Raw genomic sequence first — 20,095 nt, forward strand, 5'->3', positions numbered from 1 at the left:
TTGCAGTAAATAAAATAAAATAAATAAATAAGTTTTTTTATTATTCAACTCAACTGTATTTTTGAGAAATTATATTTACTATGAGCGCAGACCTGTGAAAAATTACAGGATATTACAATTGTAGGGCTTTGTTAAGCTAAAAATATTATTAAAAAATATATTTGCCTCAGGATCAAAAGGATTCAAAAGACAATCAGATGTTATCCTTTCGAATTGTTTGTAAAATTGCGAAATCTGCTAAAAATGAGTACAAAAGAAATACATATTTTATGTATAGAATTTTTCATTAGTTTGAATCGTTCCCACAATCCATTCCAATTTTAAAAAATCAACGCAAATCCCAGTTCAGGACTTCATTGAACCTGAGTTACACAGAGACACCACCGAAATCATTATTTTTAATTCAATTTATTAGGATTAACTTATTTAAATTTATAAACCTCATTGTGATATCAAAAAATCTCTAAGAAAAACGACAGATAGGTGACAATTAAATAACTCAATGGGTAGGGACATCAGATATAATAAACATAATAACATGGCATTTAAATAGCGCAGTTTAGTGTCATTTCACTTCAAGTGCGCTTTATTATAACAAACTTAAAAATGGTAATTCAGTATTAGTGGTCATACTGGTCATGTTCTTAAAATTATTCCTACAGCGTGCCTTACCCAATACAGATCTAATATTATAACACTAAATATACTGTTTATACAAAGTGATGACAAAACTTAGAATAACAATAACAGCAGGACAGGACAAAATAAGAATATTAAAACTAAAACATAATATAAAACGGGAGGCAGTTTGTGCTCAGAAATGAAAATCTTCTGAGCAGACATTTTAAAAAGGTACAATAAGGAGGCAACCGAAACCAAACAATTACCAGAAGTTTTAGAATATGGTTTATTATAAAATATCGAAAAGAAGTTAAGATTTATGAATGGTAAGATTTTTTAAATAATTTTGTTTTTAAAGCCCATTTAAATTCAGCCAAATTCTGGAGATTAGTAAGAGCTGAGTGAAGTCTATTTCAGATGAGCGGGCCTGTTACACGAAAAGAGCGATCATAGTAAACGGCTCGATTTGACCTAGAAAGTTCGAATAGACGATTAATAACAGAGTAAGCAGTCTATTGCTTAAGTTTTGTCGGACACACAGTTCCGATTTATAGGCTGGTGTCATTCCTTACAGTGCTTTGAAGGTCATTAAGCAGATATTAAACTCTATTATTTCAGGGCATCGAAGCCAGTGAAGGCGATCCCTTAGAAGTGGGGTTATACGACAATATTAGATTCACCAAAAATCATTCTCGCCGCAGCATTAAAAACTGACTGAATTCTATTGATTTGTTGAACTCACTGAGGGAACTGGTAGGACTATTAACGGGACACTGCCATCTCAGGATACACATGCAGATATTGGGAGTGGAAAACACCAACATCTGTAGGAAATGTGAAGAGGAGGAAGAGACTCCAATTCACCTATGGTGCCAATGTCCCGCTCTGCTGGGAATAAGGCTCAGATACCTGGGAAGACACAGTGTGGAACCAGAAGACATCGCCACATATCCAATGACAGCCCTGGTGAACTTCATAAAAGGGACCGGGTTACTGGCAAGGGAATGAGGTAAAATGGGAGATAGTACAATGGGCCTATGGCCTAAGTGCTCGCGGGGAACGTAAGTAAACCGCCTCCGACTTTAAAAAAAAAAAAATATGATTTGTTTCTGAGATGGCCGGCATATGCACATATTGCAATAGTCCATACGTGAGACGACGAACGAAATTACGAGTGACTTTGCTCCATCAGAGGGAAAGCATCTCCTGATTGATTTTATCTGCCTTAGATTGAACAAGCCAGAACTCACCAAGAAAGAGACCGGAAAATCGTTCCACAGTCGAGTCGTAGAAAGGAGCAGTTCTTATGTGACAAATGTCAATTGTGTACATACGTTGGGCGCACATTTGGCGTGTTTCCCGACTATTTACCGTTGCCGAAGGGATCAATGGTGCTAGTTCCTCAGAGAATCTTTTTTTGTAATACCGGTAGAAAAAGGACAGCATACTTACTTGACGCATTCGCTAAGAAGATCGCAATCTAGATAAATAGGAGGAATATTATCGAACGGACCGCCCGTTTCTGCACTGGTCAAGGGTATTTTCCAGCATTTTGGAGTTTCATACCAGAGGTGGCTGCTAAATTCAACAGTGAGGCACACTTGCGATTTGTACAGGGTCAGTAGTTGTGTACTATTAAAGTATCTGTGGGCCCTGTACAGTACGCCTAAGTTCTGAGAGGCTAACTTGACTCTAGATTCAAAGGAGCCCACATTCCTGAGCTGGTTAGAGTTTTTTTTTATTTATTGTACAACAGAACATTCATTCCAGTTACAGTACAATTTTACATCATATCAGCATTTAGCTAAGTGATTCTTCAATAATTGTTTTAGGTCGTTTAGAGAACAGTCACTTGCATCCAAATTCTTTGCTAGTTCGTTCAACAGCACCTTTGGTGACTAAACAGTGGTGTCCAGGATCATGGTGTGAGGTTTGTTGAGGTCTTGCTGGCGGATATGTTTGCCTACCAATTTCGTGGTGGGTCGGGTTGGAAGAGGACGGTTGAGGGAGATCCGTCGACCTCTCCAGCTAGACTCTCTCAACACATCACTTTGCGCCACAGTGGGAGGGATGGATTTATACGTTCGTCACTCCTGAACACAATGACCCCACTTTCCGGAGACCCTTCACACCACATCCCCATAGATGACATATGCCCTGAGGAAGGGCGTCTTGTGTGGAGTTATTGTAAAAAAATAATTTAATAAGGGAAGAGTGAGATTGATAAAAATCACTGGATGCAATTAGTTGGCAATAGCTCGATTGGTAGAGACATCAGTCCCGGCAAGAGAGGTTCTGGGTTCGAGTCCCAGTAGCGACTTTTTTAATTTCTCATTGAGAATTGATATTATCTTCTTCAATGGTTATTTAACCGCTTAGCCCTGCTATAAGCTGTTTCAATAAACGCAGTATTGTTTGGTATGTAGATTTCTATGACAAAATGCAAACAGTGCTATTTTGGAACGGATATTTTTGACAGAACAACAATCTGACAGCTGACAGTTGTTTGACGTCTGCCGGTTTATTGGTGTTTGTGTTCATAATATTGTAATTAATTAATTAATAGTCCATAACCCAATGTTTGTTGTTGTAATCAACAGAACTATTCGTAAGTTAGAGTTTTTAGAGATAAATGACAGTAATATTTAAAATGCTTGAACTTGAATCGGTTACATTTGATTTCATCACCTGTTTGTCCAATTTCATTTTTTGAGTTTTCCAACTGACAATTTTTAATAGTGGTGTAAGATATTCGTTGGGTAAATAATTACCATTCGTTGTAAATTATTTAGATAATGCATAGTTTGGTAATTATTCGGAATCGCTGGCTACGGATAATACGAAATATTTTTAAATAAAACCCTCTGGTTTACCTTAATTACTATAAAACGAAATTGACTGCATTTGGGAAATTTTTAATTTTAGCATTTTAATTTTTAAAAACCTAAAATGAAAATTCGCTTTCGTTGTACGAAATGACAGCCGGAACAATTTCTGTTGTTTATTTTCTTTTGTTGGTATTCCTGATACCATATGAGTGGCTAGAATTTTTACCATTTACTCATAGACATATGAATATTAGTAGACCTGCCCTAAGTGATTAAAAGCGTATTATCCCCACTCCCCATACCGGTTCCATTGGAGCCGGCTGTGCTCGCGTATGGCCTCAAGTGAAATTTGAAAACGTGACGTCATCATTCTTGTGCGAACTATGGTCGAGGCATCATCGGTTCATTTTACGAAATAACACGGCAGAATGTTGACTTGTGCTATGAAAACTTGTAAAAATAGATGTGAAAAAGAGAATAAACCCAATTGTCGTATTACATTCCATATACACGGTGTCCGGAAACTCGTAGTACAAGCGGGAAACTGGAGAATCTACACCACATGGGGAACCCAAAAAAACATAAAGTTTTTTGATTTGAGCATTTTCAAAAAAAAAAAAAAAAAACCAAAAAAAAATATTTTTCGGCTATTTTAGGGTTAAAGTTTTTTCTGGTGTTTAGGGTTGAATAACAGATGTTTTAACCCTGCAGAGCAGAAATATTTTATGATTACACCGGGTTAAATGAAGGGTGATTTCAAAATAATGCTTCAAATCCGAGTTTCTTCATTTGTTTTACTTTCAAATAGTTTTAATTAGTTGGGTACTTTGATCTTCAGTAATAATTTATAAGAATTTGATTAAAAAAAAAAAAAAAAAAAAAAAAATATACTTCAAACTCGATTTACTCGATAACGAAAGCTCAAATAAAAAAAAATATACTACAAAATCGACTCCAAATGTGATGTAGATTCACCAGTTTCCCGCTTGTACTACGAGTTTCCGGACACTCTGTATAAGCATTATTTTACTTTATTTTAAGCATATTCACATCGTATAATATGAATCAGTTGTTACTATCACATCGAGAAACGTCTGGACGCGAAACACAAAGCTGGTTGGTTGCTGGGAAGTAAATTATGAACATTTATAAAAGTGTCTTAACTAAATACTTAAACGAAATATTCGAGTCTGAAAATAGAACCGAATTTTTTTGCCGAATTTGGACTTCGCAAATTTGTTCATAACGTGGCGAGTAATTTGCGCTCCCATGTAAAAATGTCTATTCATTCAAAAGCAGATTTTACTTTTAAGAAGTAAATGGTGATATTATAATGCGAGATGCCTATTTACTGTCAGATTGATTTATTGACGAATCACAGTCAGCTTCACTCCCTTCGTTCTTCAACAGTTGATTTTACCCCTCGCCATTATCTTCTCGTCTATTAATTCCTATGTCTGTGCATTTACTCTATGCAAATACTAGGTAGGAACTATTTTGGCCTAATTTGAATACTAAAATAAAGGTATTTAGGCATGTTTTATAAATAAAGAAATATTAAAAAGGGTTAGGTTATTGTAGGTTAGGTTATTGTAGGTTAGGTTAGGTTAGGTTAGGTTGGGTAATGGTTAGGTTCGGTTTGGATAGGTTAAGTTAGGTTAGGTTAGGTTGTGTTGTGTTATTATAGGTTAGGTTAGGTTAGGTTAGGTTAGGTTAGGTTAGGTTAGGTTAGGTTAGGTTAGGTTAGGGTGGGTTATTATGGGATAGGTTAGTTTAGGTTGGGTTAATATAGGCTAGGTTAGGTTGGGTTAATATAGGCTAGGTTAGGTTGGGTTAATATAGGCTAGGTTAGGTTGGGTTATTATAGGTTAGGTTATTATAGATTAGGTTATTATAGGTTAGGTTATTATAGGTTAGGGGCCGTTCAAGTATTATGTAAGCACTATAGGGGGGCAGGGGGGTCTTTGCTTTGCTTATTTTTGATGACATGGGGGGGTGGGGGGTTCGAGATAGTGATTACGTCAGCACTGCTCAGCAGTAGTTATTTTTTTTTACACATTGGCAACCCACACATTGTCTATGTTTGAAAACCGAATCCATATTCGGGGATTCCCACTGTGTCAATAAAGTTTGTTTAAATTAATATTATGTGCATTAAAGTCCTCTATCCTAAGTCTATTTTATAAGTGCTGCTTATGAATCAATAAAAAAAAACAGAATACATCAACAGAAAAATGCATATATGTAGGTACCAATTTTTACGTAAGCATGGGAGGGGGGGGTAAGAGCTTTGCTTACTTTTGATGACAAGGGGGAAGAGGGGGTAAATAATTGTAATAAATCTGCTTACGTAATACTTGAATGGCCCCTTAGGTTATTATTAATAATATTATTATGTCGTGTAATTGTTGTTCTTTTGGTATATTGGGTTTTTTGGAAATTATTAGAAAGGAGGAGGTTTATATTAGAATGGTTGAGGAGTCACAATGTAATCTGGCGGGAAAAAAAAAGTGAAAAATGTGGAAATGTTTGTCAACCTTTTATATGGATGTCGAAAAACTGAAATAGGGAGTGTCGATCACAGACGTAAAATCAGGATACCAGTGCGACTCTCAAGTAATTAAAGTGATTAAAGGTTTGTTTACATTATATTATTAATTATTTCACATTTTTCATTTCAAAGTAAAAAATCATTGTTTCATGTTGCTAATATTGTCATTGTTTTTCTTATCCGCTTGAAGTCGGCCAGTTATGTAGAATCAGTAATGCCAATTGACAGAAATTATTTGAAATGGCTGACATCCTATACAACAAAAGCGAATTTTCATTTTACGTAATTAAATATTAAAATGCTAAAATTAAAAATTTCCCAAATGCAGTCAGTTTCCTTTGATTGTAATTAAGGTGAATCAAAAGGTTTTATTAAAAAAATATTTCATATTATCCGTGGCCAGCGATCCCGAATATGATCCCAATATTTTTATATGAATATAATATACCCAGTGACGTACTCTCCTAAGAGCGTAGGGTATTACTCTCGATTTTGGCAGGGCACACGCGATCGTCGCCGTCGGCTGCCTCTTATTGTACAAAAAAAATTGGCACGATTTATATTACGTGGAATCCGTGGAAAAGATGATGAGAAAGAGAGAAGCGGCTTGTAAGTATTTATCTCATAAATTGTTTACAAAGTGGTGTTATTCAGTAACAGCGATCGTGATCATATTATTGTAATTTTTTGTTTTCTCGATAGCGATGACTCCTTTCTTTATTTGGAACTCTTTCTTGGGGGTTTTTGTGAGGGATCCATGCACTTTTACACCTCATGCTTTAAAATTCCAACTTTTTTACTTTACTGTGCCGATTTTATTTGTCTGATGTCGATAATTGTTATGCTTCGTTCCTAACACTGGTCACAAATCAGAAGACATGTCGAAAGCATTCTTCGACACCTTTGAAACTTAACCGTTTGGGTGCCAATCGTCGATTTTCGTCGATTCGTGTTTTAGCGAAGATTGCCGATCGTCGATTTCCGTCGATTGCGTCGGTCGTTTTCTGATTCGCGCGTACGTCTGTACGTAAAATTCTCATTTTTTCGAAACGCCTGGACTTCGGTATCCTCCTCCGCGTGATTCTAAACCAATATTCTTTAATAAAACACCGAAAAAATCATCGAAATGCTTGAAAATTCAAAGAATTTATGGGGTTTTAAAAAAATATATAGTTTCATAAAAAATAATGTTTTTTTGGTGGCATTTTACAAGCAACTGTATGAATTTTTTTGGCACTCAAACGGTTAATATCAGCATTAATAATTGCAGAAGTCATTCTTTCGAAAATGCCAATAATATTTCTGGATGCTACCAGGATAATAAAGGAAGCAAAAATAAAGGAAATGTACCCGTTGGCAATGTACGTGCCATGCTTAACACATACTTTAAATTTTATCAGATCATCTGCCGCTGAATGACGAACAGGCTACTCACTTTTTCGGGTTGTTATCGGTCCCGAGAACAGTAGCTCACACCTTGGCTTGGGTGGCTATTCCAGATCTTGTTTTCACTCCTTGAGCAATTGGTTCGCCGCACTCCCTACACTATTTACTTAGTAATTCTTATTTTTGTTTTTTTTTTCAGACGGAGGTGTTTGGAGGAACCATAGACAATCAGCTGACGGGGCTCTCCTTATCCGAGAGGCACCGCAGTCTGAACCACCTCATCAGCATGTCAGATCCTCTGCTCCTGTCTCCGGAAAACCTTCAGAACTGGACCAACAAAAGCCAAGCTGACCAGATCTACATCGCCAAGCTTGCTGACCGTTCCAAGAATGCCCGGGTTCTCTGTGATATCTTCAGATCGGAGAATCAAATGGTGGTTGCCATTGCGTTGAACGCAACGTGGTTGCTTAAGGGACAAACAGATGTCGACCTTATCAACGCAGATTACTTCATCAATAAGATATTTCCAATTACAATATCTTACATGAAATAATATTAAATTAATACCAGTGTCACAAATTCGTGACTTGGGTGTAATATTCGATGAAAACTTAACATTGACTTGACACATCAACTATATAACTAATAAGGCTTTAAAGATGCTTGGCTTCCTTTGCAGAACTTTAACTGATTTTAAGTCCTTAGATTGTATGAGAACCCTCTATATTTCATTAGTCAGAAGTCAAGTGGAATATAATTCACCTATTTGGTCCCCTTTATATAAAGCTCAGAATTCCAATTGATGATGTTAATTATCTCAGTTTGATGAATCAGTTGCATCTAATGACTCTGTCTGACCGGAGAATTATATCAGACCTGGTTGTGTTACACAGAGTCATTAACAACTTAATTGACAGTTCTGCCATCGTTGCCACTATTAAATTTCATGTGCTGACTAGGAATGCAAGACAAAATATAACATTCTTCTGCAATACATACACAACCAACTATCAGACACACTCACTGACCAATAGGATGCATGATCTGGGCAACTATTGATATATTTATTGACTCCATTTATAGAATGCGTAATCTATACCAGCACTTTGTTGAATTGTACAAATTATAGTAGCGTTGGTAAAGTAGTTTTAGTGATTTGTCTTATATGTAGTATTGTTCTAGTTTCTATAATATTTTATGTTACTGTTACATATTTTACTAATATTATTTTGTATTCGTCAGCTTTAATTTTTTTTTTGTAAAATTTTTGATAGCTTACTGATAGCTTTAATAGCTAAAAACTTAGAACAAAATAAATACATATTTTTTATGGTTAGTGGTTGAGTGGGCATAGCGCTTGGGTCTCACCCGAGCGTCGCGTGTTCGATTCCTCGGCTGGCTAAGTCCTCCATCACAACACAAGCAACATTTTCGGCTTTCTGTGGTGGTAGTAGAAGATTTTCAAACATTGTTGGGTTATTCGTAACTCGGGAATGTTTGTCTTTCTTTTAAAAAAAAAAAAAAAATATATAGAATTATTCATAAATTGAAAATTATTTTGGTACCTAGTTTTGTTTGAATCCTTCCCACAATCAATGCCAATTTTTTAAATCTACTCAAATCCCAGGTGTTCATTGAACCCGAGTTACACAGAGACACCACTGAAATTATTATTTTAAATTCAATTTATTAGGATTAACTTATTGAAGCTTAAAAACCTCATTTTGCTCTCATCAAATCTCAATGAAAAACGACATCAAGGTGGCAATTAAATAATTTAATGGGTAGAGACATAATACCGGCAAATCGTTCCACAGCCGTGCTGTTGAACTCAAGAACGAGTCGCAGCAACAACCCGTTCTCATGTGACAAATGTCAACCGTGTACATATGTAGGGCGCGCGTTTGGCGTGTTCTCGACTATACACCAGTGCCGAAAGGATCAATGACGCTAGTTCCTCGGAGCATCTTCCATTGTGATACTGGTAGAACAAGGACAGCGTACCTACCTGCCGCCTGTGCTCTGAATTTTGCAATCAGTTTGCAATTGCAATGCAAAATAGGGGAATATATAAAATGGGTTTTTTTCAGGTATTTTGGTACTCCAGACTAGAGGTGGCTGCCAATCTCAACAGTGGTGCACTGGCGATTTATAATAAAAATAATATTTATTATATTAAAACATAAATAACTTTGTTTACATCACTTTAGTATATATAACCTCTATATGCTTCATGAACAAAGTTCACCTCATCAGGAGTAAGCATATACTCTACTTGCTCCTGATGAGGTGAACTTTTTTAATGAAACATGTAGAGGTTATATATATTAAAGTGATGTAAACAAAGTTATTTGTGTTTTAATATAATAAATAATGACATCACAAAGTGATAAGCTTTCGGAAGAAGTTTTCTTCGAAAAAATAAATAATGTTTCTTATTCCAGGATGTGGGGAGGTTAGTGCAATCCCACACGTCCTTTAGACACATTGATTGTACAATATATATGTGAAAACCCAAAAATAAATAAATTTTCAATTAAGGCGATGCACTACGTCGTGTAATATTTTAAATTGAGCCGCTATCAATAACAACCCTTACGTAGATGGCGATAAGGTTTAAATTCCCGCTTAACATCATCCGCCTGTTTTGATTTATACAAGAAAAAAACAAGGCCAAAAAGTGCCTTTTATTTTATTTTGTGGATGTTCAGGCATAAATATTAAATATTTTTTCCGATCATTTTATAAATAACTTAATTTGCCACATTATAAAATAAAATCATAACCGAAAATGGGTTCGTAAGTAGGAGATTTTGAACTTTAAAGCAGTTTTCATAGGCCTATACATTATTTTTTTCTGGACTTATAAAAACACTTATCTAAAAAATACTCGATTATTTCAAAGGCCAAGATGTATTCTACTCGCAGTGGGAAAAAATTCGGTTTATGGGAGTCACTCGAATAACCGAAATTGAACTTGATTTAGACTAATTTAGGGCTGGGGAATCCGAATCTGTAAGAATTAGGTGGGGGTCGGCACTATTAACTGAGTTATAGGGTTTTGAAATTTCGTACGCGATACATAGGAACCATGTTTTATTTATCAATTATGACACATAAGAAAATCAAATTAGTGACTATTTATTAGTCTCACATTTCAGAAGTGCCAACCAAAAAATAAAAAGTGTTGCCATATAATAATAATATCAATGCATGGACGATTCAGAAAATTAAATATCATTTGCCAGATTTGTAGTTTATTATTTAAAATCTTGTAAATATTAAATTTATATATATATAACCTAACCTAACTGTGATTTTCTATAACAAAAAAATGACCCTTTAATAACGCCCACTCGCGTCCCCTTTAGAGTTATATCCCAGTTTTCAAGTAGTTTGTGGGCTACGCTAGGTTTGTATAGACTGGTTTGTGATTTGATTCTAATACCTTTTTTCCATGTTATTTCCTGTTACAAAAAATTGCCCCTTTAATAACGCCTGCTCGCGTCCCCTTTAGAGTTACATCCCAGTTTTCAAATAGTTTGTGGGCTACGCTAGGTTTGTATAGACTGGTTTGTGATTTAATTCTAATACCTTTTTCCCATGTTCTTCTGCCTACTCTAACCCAAACTAAAAACCTAACCTATTTTGTAAAAAAATATTATTATTATATGGCAACACTTTTTATTTTTTGGTTGGCACTTCTGAAATGTGAGACTAAAGGCGGCGATACACATGCCTGTAAAATGGAACAGTAGCTTGCATGCATGTTAATGGGATGTACAAGTTACTGGCGCAATGAGAATACACATGCAAGTTAAACTTGCATGCAAGTTGCGTCCTTGCATACCTGTATTTGCAAGACGTATACACATGCCAGTCACTAGACAGTACGTGTCTCAAATCACTCTGAGACTGAGTAGTCTCAAGCTTTTTGGCAATGGAAAACATTCGAAGTGAATTAAATATCACCGTATTGCAATTGGCAGTACAATGTGTGGCTAATTTAACGAGAGACTGAGCTACTGGCATGCCCGTACCTGTCGCGACGTTCACACATGCCGGTTTCATAGCCCCCCTCGTCCCCTCCCTCAACTTGCATGCCAGTAAATCAAATGTTGTGCAATCTACTTGCAAGGCAGGTACAGGCATGCAAGTTAGCGTATACACATGATAGTAGCTGGCATGTGCAAGGAGCTTGCATGCAAGTGTGCCAGCTACAGGCATGTGTATTCCCGGATTAATAAATCGTCACTAATTTGATTTTCTTATGTCATAATTGATAAATAAACCATGGTTTCTATGTATCGCGTACGAAATTTCAAAACCCTATAACTCAGTTAATAGTGCCGACCCCCACCTAATTCTTACAGATTCGGCTTCCCCAGCCCTAAATTAGTCTAAATCAAGTTCAATTTCGGTTATTCGAGTGACTCCCATAAACCGAATTTTACCCCTCGCAGTGTTTAATTAAAGCATCTGAAACATTTCTAGGCGACCAAATTTTCAAACCAAAAACACATGATTTTGCATTACTACGTATGGCATCGCCTTAAGCACAACAAATATATTCAATGGCTTAGCCACATGTGAGTCTTTATTATATATATTTTCAGATTCCGTGTTTCTTGTCATATTACCATAATATATTTTTGAATGTGATAGCATCATACGCTCTTTTAAAACTGCAGCATTATTTATTATGCAGATTTCTATGGCAAAATGCAGACAGTGCTATTTTGGAATGGAACATTTTTGACAGAAAAAATTGACAGTTGTTTGACGTCTGCGCAAGGTTTATTTTGATATGGGTTTATTTATGCGCCTGCGTGAGTGATTTATTTTTTATTTATCAAGTCTGACGATCTATTGGTGTTCGTTTTTATTATATATAGTGAGTGGTTTTTATCAGGGTGAGTGGTTTATTTATGATATTGTTATTAATCAGTATTTTTAATGGACTATGCCCCAATGTTTGGTGCTTTAATCAACAGATCTATACCGTATGTTAAAATTATTAGAGATAACTAACAGATATATGTATTCAAATGCATCGGTTACTTTAGATTTCATTACCTGTTGGTCCAATTTTATTTTTAATTTGAGTTTACCAAGCGTTTAATTCGGATAAATATTCGGGATCGCTGGTTACGCTTCTTACGAATTTTTTTTAAAAGGAAACTGACTGCATTTGGGATTTTTTTTTATTTTAGCGTTTTAAATTTTAATTCCGTAAAATGAAAATTCGCTTTTGTCATTTGGGATGACAGCCATTTCAAATAATTTTTGTCAATTGGTATTATTGATTTTTCACAAGTGCCTAGATCATAGCCGACTTCATACGAATAATAAAAACAATGGCGCGTAATTTTTTTTACAATATTAGAGACATGAAACAGAGATTTTTTTCTCTACCAGCCAGTATAAATAACACAATTGAATAATAATGTCGATTAATATGTACTTTCGACGGCCATTGCTACTATTGCTAGCGGCCTTGGACAATCGATACCCTGCACGGCCTGCACCTTAAAATAGATGCGACACATCCCACTAGTCGTTGTTCTTTCGTCCCAGGACGACGATGACGTATGAGTAGGGCTGCCACCTTTCGAAAACAGTAGACCCGTAGATTTTAGAAATATAGTTTTTTTTATTAAAATAAAACTTTTTTAGTATGAATTATTTAATTAACGCAATTAAGGTCATGCTAAATTACCATTGGTAATGTTTTTTTAAATATAAATTACCTAGCTAGTGCTAAGCTGACTTGGACCAGCTTAACACTTAAAACTATATTTTTCATTCTGAAGGGATTGTTTAAGCATCTTTTCAGGTTTCTTCAAAAACTTCAAAATTTCTTGGCAATTCATATTGTAATTAATCTTCTCAATTAACTCTGCCTTCACCATGTCCACTGACACGCAGTTTCGCTCGTCTGTCCGCAAATTTCTCACTAAAGAAATGACGCGTTCAACAAAAGCATTGCTTATAGGGATTGAATTTTTTTTTACAATTATTTTTGGCAGTTCGGTGAACGTTGAGGTGAACTTGAATAACTGAACCCATCCTAAATCAACAGGCAATGTTGAATCACTAGATTGTACGAACTGAGGAAATAATTGGTTTAATTTTCGGGTCTCGTCGTAAAGTTTATCTTCGTCGACATTTTTCAAACCGAGTGATTCGACAGCTTCCATAGTATCTTCGCAACTCACTGAAGATTTTGAACACAGAATCCTCAAAATCATAATTTTTCTGTATGTATTCAAGAGTTCTCCTGTAAACCTCATCGGCTTTCTTTTTTAATTGATCCTGATCAGAAGGCCTCAAAAACTTCATGTTTCTCATTATTTTGGCACCGTAAAATTCATCGTGCATTCACTCAGTCAGACAGTCACGAGTCAGACAGTCGTCTGTCGCTTCACTGCCACCGCCCGGTCTGACCCGGAGATATCGATGTTAAACCTGTAGCCCGGACATGCACCATGCAAACCCCGAGAGGTGGCAGCCCTACGTATGAGGCGGGTCGTCATGGCAATTCCCGTACGCCGCCGCTGCAGCAAGGCAAGGCTGTTGTTACGGCAACCGCGTACGCACCCCGCCGACTCCCATCTTCGACAAACGTGCCACCACGCAAAAACTGCGCAAAACAAACTTGGTGTTAAAACTAATGCTATTACGATCACATTGCCCTTTTTGCGCAGTACTCATTTTACTTTCACCCCTACTTTACCTAGTCCAGATGACCATCGTGATGTTAAATACTATGAAAGTAGCAAGGGTTATAAATATAACAAAGCGCTTTGCATAAGGCCTGTGCATGCGTTGTCTCTTTTTGCTCGCCGCCCGCTTTAGAATACATCCCGCTAAACTCTGACCTTTCTCTCTCTATACGCTATTCAATTCGCACCGTCCACTTCCATTTTTCAAGTGATGTGTCGCTGTGTGTACAAAATACAAATGGTACCCAGCAGCCCAGCAGTTGGCAACACTGAACAGGGAAAAAGCGGGATTTAGCGGAAAACGCGCCATTTTGATTTCTAACGATATTTGACTCGATATTGCTTATTTTTCCAGATAATTTATCTGGGATGAGTAGTTCAAAAGGTTTTATTAAAAAAAACGCATTAAGCGTGGCCATCGAATTCGAATAATTACCGAAATTATGTAGATAATGCATAGTTTTTTTATAAACTTTACGAATTCCGCTGCACACTAACATTAAAGTTCAATTTTTGTCAATCAAAGTTAAGTTTGAAGGTTAGGAAATAAGCATAAATTATTAAAATAACTCAAACTAACATTCTGAAAACCTGTTTTTGCATGTTTACTTAAACCACCGACTTAAATAGTTGTCTCCATTAGATATTTAAGTTGAAATCAAGTGTTGCTTTTTTAAAAAGCCTTTGCATGCAACGGAATTCAACAAGTTTTCCGTTTTTTTTCCGCGAATAATTGGGATTAAAAATTAACACAATAAAAAACTTGACTAAATTAATAATTCAAACAAATAATTATGTACAATGTGACCTTAGAATGGAGTACCCCAGTAAGGTCACATTCTTTTCAACAGTTGTAAAAAAATATTAAGAAATAAATAAACTTAGGACACTTTGACTTATTGCACATTGACTTATGACACTCTGACTTATGACACTTTCACTTATGACTCTTTGACTTATTATGCTCTGACTTATGACACTTTGACTTATGTAACTTTAACTTTTGACACAATTTGAATAATGTCGACTATTGAATTCGACATACGAATACTGGTGAATTATAAAGCTTGATTTTGTGCTTTCGACTAGTAAAAAAACGGCGAATTATAGAAGTTGTCAGATAATCTAGCAGCGGATTACCGAGATAGTACTTGATATGAATTATTTTCAATGTTATAGCAATTTAAAACGGAATGAATTTTTTCAAACGGATCCTATTTTTCACCCGCCTAAAGTGTGTTAACACTTAATCAGTTCCAATCTTGAAAATGTCACAATCATGCGCACGTACAATGAAATTATGTTGTTTCATTTTGTGATGAAAGTAACAAACATAATATTGTATTATCCACTTGAGCGATTTTTGGCATACTACGGCAATTTCGCAAAAATGTTTTGAGCGATTATTGCTTGTCATAAAGTGCCAAATTTATAGAACCTAAAAATATGGAATAAACAGCGAAATCTAGGTGGATTCATTGGCTTTAAACCGCAGTAAGCGACCAATTATTGTTTTTATACTAATTTGTTATCCTTTGTGCTATGAATAAAAAAAACCTTATCTTATAAACATTACTTTATCATTATAAAAAAATAATAATATTTGACAAGTCAAAATAGTTCACCAACAAATGTAGATATAATTTGTCTCGACGCCATCTAGTGAGAAATTTAACACTAACAAAGCCTTTCCTACAAAAATAAAGTTGGTTGTTTACAGGTGAAAAAATATAATAAGCAGTAATTGTTGATTGAAGTACTAGTACATATTGAATTATTTGGCTTAGCTCAGTGGTTTCAGAGCACCTGACCGGACATTAGAAGGTGCGGGTTCAATTCCCGGATATTTCAGGCGACTAATTATTGCTTATAATAATTTGTTATCCGCAGTATATTTTGAGAATTGATATTATTTAAATAATGTGATAAATAATATATACAACCAATCGCTCCAGTGGTTTTATCTTAAATCATAAAATTTTAATTGAATATTCTAAAATTCAGGTCAAAATTGATTGTAATTTGTTTATAGTACTGTTTTATTTAATTGCAAAAATGTTTATTATCTTTGTTATTAGATGTTTTTTTGCACTGACAACCCCAATATATCCGTAGTTGTAACATTTCCGCACAGTTATGCATGTCAATCTGTACTACTTGATAGTAATTATTATTTTGTTTTGCAGTAATTGATTGTTTTATTATTAAATTTATTTTTGTAAATATCAAACTTCACGTTGATAACTCTTAAAGAACAACATTTTATGTATTTAGTTCAGTACTTTTAACACTCATAGTTGACTAGTCTCAAATTATAGTTAGTACAGGTCAGTTGTGTGTGCTCACATAGTGTTTTCTGTGTCTAACAAACCGTTGATTGTGAATGGCTGTCTTTCACAAGGGTGATACTGAGAGCATCTACCATTTTCCTTGTCTCAACAAGATGCAACAAGTTGTGTAACATTCGGAATCGGGTTAATAACAATAACATTCCTTATGTACAGGGTTTTCCAATTATGTGTTTTTTTATTTTTTTTTTATTTATTCACATTTAAACCCGCTAAACTACTTATGTAGTTTGTCAGCAGGGACATAGAGACAACATTTATACACTCATAAGATACAATTTAAACGGTACATAATTACATAAATTGGTTACATTGCAGAAAAGTTTAAATAGCAGCATAAAAGCCTTATATAATAAGCAAGTAAAAATAAATGTATGAACAAATTAGTATTATCAACATAAAACATAAAAGCCTTATAAAATAAGCAATTTTGTAATTTTGATATTCAAAGAAAAATGCCATTTTTTAATATAAATGATCGAATGTTTATTTCATTATAAAGAGGAAGGTATGCCGTTAATAGTGAAAAATAACATCAGTCAAATGACCACCACGACCACGCCTACAGGACCATATCCTTTTCATGAAATTTTCCATAACCAAATCGCAAAGTGGCTGCCTTATGTCTGCGATAGCCTCACGAATTCCATCTTTGAGGTCTTGAATCGACGCTGGGCTGTTGGCGTAGACCTTCTCTTTCACGTGGCCCCAAAGAAAGAAGTCGCAAGGTGTTAAATCACAAGATCTCGGTGGCCAATTGTGATCACCTCTTCGAGAGATAACACGATCTGGAAACTTTTCCCGTAAAAGATCAATGGTTTCGTTGCTTGTGTGGCACGTAGCGCCGTCTTGTTGAAAGTAAACGTTGTCCAGATCAATACCATCCAATTCCGGCCATAAAAAATCATTAATTCCTTAATTAATATTCAAAATAACACCTCTTATTGTAAAACCCTATAGATGGCAATAAGGTTGAAATTCCTGCTGAACATCAGCTATGCAAAATTTGATTTACCCAAAAAAAAAACATAGCCAAAAAGCGTTTTTTATTTTATTTTGCGAAGTTCAGGCACAAATATTTAAATGTTTTCTGATCATTTTATAACAAACTTAATTTGCCACATTATACAATAAACCCATTACCGAAAACGGGTTCGTAAGAATGAGATTTTGCACTCTAAAGCAGTTTTTAAAGTCCCTTATTCTTTATTTTTTTTCTGGGCTTATAAAAATGTGTTCTATTAACAGTATTTAAAGAAAGCATCTTTATTATTTCGAAGCGATCAAATTTTACTTCGCAGTCTATCGCATTTCGTATTTCGCCTTAACCAATTAACTTTGAATCAACATTTGAATTTTTTTGTTACGAGTATACTTCATTTAATTAGTTACTTAGTTATGTAAATACATCAAAAATATAAAATTATTAACCACATAAAATGAAATTTATAATTTATAAAAGTCACGTTTTTTTTTTACGAAGTAAGCTAAAAATTATTAATATTAATTTGCTTATAAAACTGTTTATTTTTTGCTTATTTTAAATAATCGTTACTACAGACATTTTTATACTCAGGTACAATGTATGTTTGTTTTTTGTATTGATTGCTTTTCAGGGTTAATGACCCTCCACGCTAGTAGCCAAATTCTTGTAAACACTTTAAAGATATAAATTGTTTTACATTCACTAAATTCAACTTTAATGGAGGACTGAACGCGGTTGATGCTCACAAAAAATTGTCCAAAGAAGCGAAGCTAGCTGATACCTATCCTGGTGTAAGGCATTGAGGCATGGAACTGACAGAGGAAGGATGAAACTAGACTGAATACTGTTGAAAGAAATGAGATCCCTGAGGCGTATGTGTGGTAAAAACTTGTATGATCGTGTGAGAAATGTGGAGATCTGCCATGCATACATCCTGCATGAGACGGGCCATGTCAAGAGTCAGAATAATAGAAGAGTATGTATGAGACGATGTATGAATGTGAATGAGGCAAGAAGTGTGTGCCAAGACCGAGTTGTTTGGCGGTCCGTCCTCTTTGCCTACACCTTCTGTGAAATGGTATAATGGTTAGTTAGTTTAAAGCATGTAAATCGATAGAAAAATTTATTTATGTCAAAAATGTCATTTGTTGTTTAAATCTTCGTTTGAATCTTAAATTTCGTAATATTTCTACAAGAATTTGGTTACTAGTGTAAAAATGAATTAATTCAATGTTCTTTTGTTGTTTTTAGTGCATCTAGAGGGAACCAAGAGTTATTAGTTTAAGTGTTTATAGTGAAAGTAAGTCATTGAAAAATGGCAGTGACAAAATACAGTACATTTTTGTATTTAATATTTGTGATTGTAGTTTTTTATGCGATGGAAATGTAAGTACATATTTACCGTTTTATTTTGAACTAATTAACCATCATGTCATTCATCCGCAGGGGTAGGCAGAGAGGATAAAACGCCACAGGACTCTACTGTGAATTGTGACACACATTCATTTTGTTTAATCCCATTTCATACAGACTTTTTTTCATTTTTTTTTTAAATATTTTCCTCAGGGCCTGTCATCTTCCAAATAAACAGAATTTCTTCTTTATACTAATTATAATTACTCAACTACTTTTTCTTTTGTAATGGGCACACACACTGAAAAAATAAACGCCAGAAGTGAAATTCTTTCTTGAGCTGATAATCAGTTTTACTGGCTTGTGAGCTGCTAAAGGTTATCAGATAACTCTTGTGAAATTGTTAATTAGTCTTGACTTATATCGAATATAATCATATTAGATAGTTCTACAGCAACAATAGATATAGACTTTAACCTCTGTGATAGATAAATTGCAAAACATTGAGAAAATTTGTAAAAAAAAATAACCTTCAAAAGTTAATCCAATGAATTGCATAAATTCTATGTTTGTAGAAAAGTCAATAGATGTCCCATAGTTAATAGTTCTGTGAAAAGTAGACCATGCGTCAAAAAAAGATTGCTTTTGATTTTCTCTTATTGTAACTGGACGAAACCACGCGACCCCGATTATTTTCTCGCTCACACCTATTACGGCATTTCTATCTACGAACGCATGAAATTATAGATCTCGTACTGGTCACACAGCACAAAGTTCACCAATCTGTGGCCAACCCTCCTGTTACATACCGAACGATGTACCACGGATGGCCTATATAAGCGGACGCAAGGCCTTGAACGAGCAGGTATCCAGATCAAGCCCTAGTATCAATCAGCTATAACTGATGATTGAGATGTTTCGTCGCTTTCAGTGGGTTAAAGAGTACCTTGAAGATGTTTTAATATAGTCCGATATAACGTACCGTGTTTCCTTTCCTGCTAGAATAATTAGATATATTGTTTTATATAACTGTTTATTTCTTATTTATTACTTTTCCTACAATAAAGTCTTTGTTCTGAACAAAAAATTTATAAGTTTCACATACGAAACAATACAAAAATAGAAAAATATTATAATTATAAGTTTCACATACGAAACAGTACACAAATAGAAAAAGGGAGATTAAGTAGAACAAACAAGAAGAAACAATAAAGGAAACAGACAGGGATACACACATAAGCACAGACCCAAGGTAAGAATTTAGAAGAAGGTACTTACCCACTAATACATTGGTGAAA

The 20,095-nt window shown here is 34.9% G+C and overlaps 1 protein-coding gene and 1 long non-coding RNA gene across 7 annotated transcripts in view; both read left to right on the forward strand.

Moving 5' to 3' along the window:
* The first annotated feature begins 3,099 nt into the window (after positions 1–3,099).
* The window catches only part of LOC149409707 (lysophosphatidylserine lipase ABHD12), a 53,469-nt gene continuing 36,473 nt past the window's right edge, over positions 3,100–20,095 (forward strand). For 2 of the 6 annotated variants that reach the window (XM_089649510.1, XM_089649505.1), the window contains exons 1-2: positions 12,155–12,299; positions 18,696–18,830. Coding sequence is in view for 5 of the 6 variants with exons in the window: in XM_089649505.1 (XP_089505631.1) it covers positions 18,760–18,830 (71 nt within the window). In the remaining variant the exon portion in view is untranslated. Of the gene's footprint in view, positions 3,230–12,154; positions 12,300–18,695; positions 18,831–20,095 lie in introns of those variants that run through there. The other 4 variants (XM_089649506.1, XM_089649508.1, XM_089649507.1 and 1 more) reach the window with 4 other exon arrangements.
* On the forward strand, positions 6,496–8,622 carry LOC149409708 (uncharacterized). Its single transcript, XR_016305127.1, has 2 exons — positions 6,496–6,609; positions 7,586–8,622. It is a non-coding gene; the product is annotated as an uncharacterized LOC149409708 (long non-coding RNA).

The sequence above is a fragment of the Hesperophylax consimilis genome, chromosome 30, assembly GCF_061612785.1.
Source record: "Hesperophylax consimilis isolate HC1 chromosome 30, BYU_Hcon_1.0, whole genome shotgun sequence".
NCBI lineage: Eukaryota > Metazoa > Arthropoda > Insecta > Trichoptera > Limnephilidae > Hesperophylax > Hesperophylax consimilis.